This window comes from Microtus oregoni, unplaced genomic scaffold, assembly GCF_018167655.1.
Source record: "Microtus oregoni isolate MIOR12 unplaced genomic scaffold, Mior012 000016F_ref0000370, whole genome shotgun sequence".
NCBI classification, from domain to species: domain Eukaryota; kingdom Metazoa; phylum Chordata; class Mammalia; order Rodentia; family Cricetidae; genus Microtus; species Microtus oregoni.
The window spans coordinates 38,075,760-38,082,311 of NW_024543075.1; the positions used below are offsets into that span (position 1 = coordinate 38,075,760).

The 6,552-nt window shown below is 38.4% G+C and overlaps 1 protein-coding gene across 1 annotated transcript in view; it reads right to left on the minus strand.

Moving 5' to 3' along the window:
• LOC121457368 (serine/threonine-protein kinase Nek1-like) overlaps window positions 1-6,352 on the minus strand; it is a 45,669-nt gene extending 39,317 nt beyond the window's left edge. Inside the window, 4 exon segments of the mRNA XM_041666039.1 lie at window positions 867-1,095; window positions 1,168-1,233; window positions 3,860-3,988; window positions 6,263-6,352. Of these exon segments, the coding sequence (XP_041521973.1) occupies window positions 867-1,095; window positions 1,168-1,233; window positions 3,860-3,988; window positions 6,263-6,352 (514 nt within the window).
• Window positions 6,353-6,552: the final 200 nt, after the last annotated feature.

A 6,552-nucleotide genomic window follows, 5' to 3' on the forward strand; every position in this document is an offset into this window, starting at 1 on the left:
CGTGATTCCTGTGGGAAGACGGTAAGGAGACAATGAAGGCCATGATTCCTGTGGGAAGACGGTAAGGAGACAAAGAAGGCCATGATTCCTGTGGGAAGACGGTAAGGAGACAATGAAGGCCGTGATTCCTGTGGGAAGACGGTAAGGAGACAATGAAGGCCATGATTCCTGTGGGAAGACGGTAAGGAGACAAAGAAGGCCGTGATTCCTGTGAGAACACAGTGGGTGCTTAGGAATTCTTTCTAATTAAACCTCCTGAACTCCTCCTAATGTCTAAGGGGCTCTTCTGAGCCTTCACTGCTCTTGTTTTCATTAAAAACTACTGGTAGAGTTGGGCATGTACTCAGCATTCAGAGGGCAGAAGCAAGAGGATTATTAATTCAAGACCAGCTTGATATTTATACAATGAGTGATTATCTCATAAAACCAAAAGTGGGTGAGCCGGGAAACACATATCTGTAACTTAAGCACTGAGAAGACAGAGAAAAGAAGACCATGAATTCAAGGACAGTGCTGGATACATACTGAGACACTGTGTCATCCACCAGGAACCCCTTTCACTACAACAAGAACAAAGAATGTAACAGGTTGACATGGTGTAAAGGGTTCAAACAGTACAATTTAAATACATTTCTTTTGTTCTCCTCTCACTACACTCTTACAGAAAAATTCTTGCTACTGTAAAAACCAAACCATTTTTCATGTCTTTCTATTGTACTGAAAGATACTTCATATGCCCATGAGGGAGTTGCACAGACTTCTTCTACCTCTCTCAACCCATCCACATGTTGGTTCCTTAGGATGGCCAGGACACAAGTTTACGTGAGTGCTAACCCAAGACAGGACATGGACATGTTCATACATACTTTCAGAGGGAGAGAAGGATGTATCCAGTGTCACTTCATCCAGAGGAATCACAAGCTGACCTCCGACCTCCCACTTCTTGCGATCAGAGGAAATGGCATTTTCTTTCTCATACTCCTTGGCATCCTTGTGACCAGCGACCTCACAAGAATCTGAGTGATGGTGATTCTCCTTTTCATCTTCCTGAGTTTTAAGATTCTCAGTTAGCCTATGCAGTATTTCTCGCTTGCTCTGAAATAGTTACACTTTAGTGAGCATATTATTAAATAAGAGCCTGACAGAGTCTCTGAAAACTGTACTTACTGAAACAGCATTGCTGCTCTTTTGCATTTCTTCTGAAGTTTCTTGGGTTTCAGTTAAATTTCCATCCTTTAAACACAAGACGGTTGAAGAGTAAGAGAAAACCATTTTAGGACTCTGAAACAGTTGATATTTTTGTTACTTTCAGTTTTTCATTTAACTGAAATTTAACCCCTGTGAACTTTTCTCATTGCTGTGAAATGTTAACACGGCTTCTGTCATTATAAATAATGACGAACATTTAAACATTATCAATCAGTTAGTAAGTTAAATGTGTGTGTGTGTGTGTGTGTGTGTGTGTGTGTGTGTGTGAATTCTCAGTTATTTGTCATGTTTGTGGGTTACTGCTAACAATTATATCTGTCTTCTTTGGTATCTAATTTTTGATAATTTAAAGTCAATGACAGGCATGAAAAGAAATTCATATACTTTGTTTATTAGAGTTAGGAAAAGGGTTGTTATGTTTTGCTTTTAAAAAAATATGGTTCTTCAGGCTAGAGATATGGCTCAGTGGTTAAGAGTATTTGCTACTCCTGCAGAGGACCTGGGTATGATTCTCAGAACCCACAAGGTGGCTCACAACCAACTTTACTCCAATTCTAAAGAACCTAACACCCTCTTCTGGCCTGTTGGGGCACCAGGCATACACACTGTGCACAGAGATACCTGCAGGCAAAACACCCAAACGCATAAAATAAATACGTCCTAAAAATAAATGATCCTGGGGACTGAATGCCTCATGCAAGTGTTCTACCACCTGAGCTAAAGTCTTAGTCCCAGGGAATGTGTTGGTAGATAAAAGAATTCAGGATAAGCTGTGTTATTTTGAAAACACTTTGTTACATACACATACACATTAAGACAAAGCTTTAAACACAATTAACAAGTAGCTTTCTTATCTATGGAAAGAAGTTAAGCAAAAACAGATTCTTACTTTTCTTCTGATTAGTATAAAGATATTCTTAAAAACTTAATATTTAAAAATATATTAAAAGAAAAAGATTAGTTGTTATGAAGGCTATACCAGTGTGACTAAATAATCTTCAAAGTTTTAAATGAGCAGTTTCTATAAACACAACAATAAGAAAAACGATTTAGTCACATGATTACCACAGATTTCTAACACTTGAAAAACATAAGCATAGTGATCAGAATTAGAGTAACACATGTAAATGAGACAAGGAGGATTTTACCCAGGAAAGCAGTCAGAGATGACAGGTACTGGAGATGTGAGACTGGGTACCAGGAAGGAAACCACACAAGGAATCTAAAGTTGTAAACAATGTGGCACATGCTTAGTCATTATCAGAAAGAGATAAAACCTACTGGGAGAACAGATTCTTACACGAAGCTCTGAACAGGGACATAGAGCTTTATACTCTGCCTTATTTCCAAGATAAGCACAAAGGCTGCAGAAAATCTCTGTAGTAATCAATAATCTCTGCAGTATGAAAAACATCTAAGGAATCTCAACAAATACAAGTCACAGACAGTAGCTATTGGGAAAGGAAAACAGAGGTTCCTAGGTTGTAGGGCTCAGCAGACTGTGTTCAGAACAGTTTAACCCAGGGAGTCACTCCACATTTGGAGCCATTCCTTTCATCCAGAATGGTCTTTTTAGACAGGTAACCTGGTGCACACTTACAAGTTTAAACTTTTGCTTGTTCGCATATTTTTGTTTGTTTTATTATCTATATAGCTAGCATACAGAGACAGAAGTAGAAGGTAAAAAAATGAATTACATTGAACATCATTTCCCATGTTACAAAATTTCAAATAGGTGTAGAGTTCATTTCTATAGTTATTTACTTTAAGTACTATAAAAGATATTATTCTTTAAAAATTTGCCAATCATGAGGGTTAAGGTACAAAACTGTTTGCCACATTATTTTCAGTATATTGCTTTCAAATGTTTTTACTACATTTAATTAGTGTGTGTGTGTGTATGTTTGCTGCTGCTGCTACAATTACATGCACATGGAAGTCAGAAGAAAACTTGTGGGAGTTGATCACTCCTTCTACCACGTGGGTCAGTCTCAGGGATCAAACTCTGATCGCCAGGCATCGTGGCAAGCTCCTTTCCCCACAGAGCCATCTTACTAGTCTATCAGAGAGTCATTTCAACACAATGCCCTTTCTATACGCATGCATCTGTGAGACACTGGTTCTAAGATCTCTCTGCTCCCTTGCCAAAATCCACAGGTGCTCAATTCTCATATTTAAAATGGTTAAGTGCATACAGCATATGATATCCTGCACATACCACGAACTGTCTCTAAATTAGTTACAAAACCTAACAGACAGATATGCTATGAAAACAGTTGTGATACGGTTTAACAGCATGAACATCAGCACTACAGAGGCCATCAGTACTGGCCTGGGTAAGCACATCAGCAAAAACATGACTTTATTTCTCAAACACTTTGGATCTGAAATTGATTAGCTCTGTATATAGGGAATCTTCAAAAGCAGAGTGTTCAAGGCACATTTATCTATAACTGAGACCTAGATAAAAATCTATGGGCAGAAAAGTTCCAAAATTCAGAGGAAGCCAAAAAAAAAAAAAATCCAGAAGACAATCTTTTTACTCTAGGAAACAACAAGGAGGCATTAGAAAAAAATGTAATCCATTAAATTCATTTTCGCTTAAATTGATCTGTAGTCTTTGAGGAGCTCTAAATTTTATGAAACTTACCAGGCCCACTTCTTTCAAAGCCGAAGTCACAGAAATAACAGGTCTCATTTGCTGCTTTGATGGAGAACCCCCCGTTTCTTGATGCTCCAAAGGTAGAGAAATATCTGAGCTCCTTACCTTCACCACCAACTGCAAGAAACAGAATACACAGCTAAAAACACTGGATTTCATATCCTCATAGAGAAATAAAAGGCCCCAAGATATCTCTAATGCATAGTACAAATAGCTTTCAATTCCTTAATTCCTCACTGGGCTGGACACTATGATACATGCTGGTAGAACGTGAACACAGAAATCCCCAGCTGCATGTGTAAACGTGTCTGACAAGCAGTCCTAAATAAAACTGGCTACCACTGCTCTAGTAATGTCTCATAAAATGATTCCGCCAAAAGTCTTCAAGGGTCATGAGGAATGCTCAGTAGTTAATAGTGCTTACTTCTCTTGCAGAGAACCTGTGTTGAATTCCCAGCACCAATACAGTAGCTCACAACCATTGTCAACTCCAGTTCCAGGAGATCCAATGCCCTCTTGGCCTCCATGGGCTCCTGCACACACTTGGTGCACATAATCTCACAGAAGCATACACACATACCCATAAAAATAATAAATACACGCATAAACAATGTGTAAGAGTCATATAGAATATTCATTTCTAATACCATTATGTTATTTTAATCTAATACAATGTTTAATGTAAAAGTAGTTTAATAATTTTATATTTCATAAAGAAATGCTTCTAAAATTTCTCCCAAATTTTGTAGTTTCCTTAAAGCCTGAAACCCATATTTCGACACAAGTGCACTTTTATCAGGTGCTAGTCATTGGGACTCTAATCAGCATAAATATTGTGAGCTTAAAATTTTACTATTATAGTTTGTATTTGTGCATTTGAGGTGACCCCAGAGGTTCCCCTGAGCTAGCGTTTCAGGAAGTTGAGAGCTGCTTGAAGCAGGTCCTGTGATCTGTACTTGGGTGCTCTGCAAGAACACTCTTGAGCCATCTTTCCAGCTCTCAGACAGTAAACTTCTGAAATAAATAGAGGCAGTGGAATTAGCTGTACTGGTGTAGCACAGAGTGAGTTGCTCCCAACTTCAAATCTTTCTTGATTACTAAGACTTTCAGTAAGTATATATTTCAGGTAGTTGTTACAGAGTGTAGTGTGAATTCTAATTGGTCTTAATAATAAAAACCCAGAGTCAATATCGGGGCAAACGCTGGAAGATCAGAGAAGTATTAGGGAGCCAGCCAATAGAGTGACTTGACTGAAGTGGGCAAGATCCTGTCCCCAAGAATCCTCAGACTGAATGGGCTGAGTTCCTGTTTCTTCCTGCCATATATTCCTCTCTCCTCCCAGCCATATCCTTTCCTGTCCCCACCTCCCTAGCACTGGCACTAAAGGCATTTGACTCTCAAGTACTGGGATTAAAGGGGAGAGCCACCACCTCCTGGTTCTGTTTCTCTTTTACACTGAATCAATCTCACGGTGGCCTCGAACTCACAGAGATCCATCTGCCTCTGTCTCCCAAGTGCTGGGATTAAAGATGGTGCCACCACTGCTTAGCCTTTATGGCTAATTAGTGGCTAGCTCCGCACTCTGATCTTCAGACAAGCTTTATTTCTTAGAATCACAAACAAAATGCCACCACAACTGAGCTATGAATAAAGTGGTAATTCTAATATTTAGACTTCCAATTTTTATTATACCAGTATCTATGTATTTAAACAGTGGCACAACTGATATGGGCAACATTATTAATTATACTGATTTCAAGATGTGAAATAAATTTTTAAAGTATCTAGAACTCATAACAACTAAGTACTCTCACTGTGAAGGAATATGCTAATATTTTGAAACTGTTTTGTTAACGTAAGAATGTATATTAAAGGCCTCTCAAATTCTATGGGAATCAGAATAAATTCTAAAATTGTCCTACATAACATCAGCATTTTAGAATATATTAAAAGTTTTAAGTGATTTCTATAAAAACTGGGGCAGATACCAATAAACCAAAATTAAGAAACTGCTGAGAAACACCGTGGTTGTAAATAGTGACATTTCTAGAATCTTGTGCTGATTTTCTTGAGGATATACTTCCTAGAATTTCAATACATGACTCTAATGTGATTCTTTCATGAGTAAACAAATTCATAGGTCTTGGTATCTACTGACAAACTGAGAGTTGTACTACGTTCCTATCTGTACAAACAATCTAGGTGACGAAGACCATAATGAGTGAGGCAGGGTTCTCTTATAAAGGCTGCAAACTGCAATGGAAAGGGAAGTAACTGACTGTACACCTGAGAAACACTACCTGATCTGAACTAGAAGGAAACAACAGACAAAAAACAAGAACCGAGTGTGTAAGTCAGATGAGGTGCTGAAGATAGCAGCCTCCAAGGCACCCTGAGCCTCAGCAGCCCTTCAGGGTCAAAGTCGGACACTCCTACACCCAAGGTCTCAAACTCAAACTTAATACTCTTGTGATTTTTCATTGCTTCTTGGACTCTGAGACTCAGTTTCTTCCTCTAACAAAAGAGTGATGTCCTCATTTTCTCTTTTCTGATGAGATCAAATGAAATAAGTTGTGTGAAGCACACAGCAATTATTGATTTAACCTTTATCAAATAAGATCATTTGGCATAAGCACCAAAAGCTTAGATTGAATTACTGATGAATTAACTTGCAGAAGCCA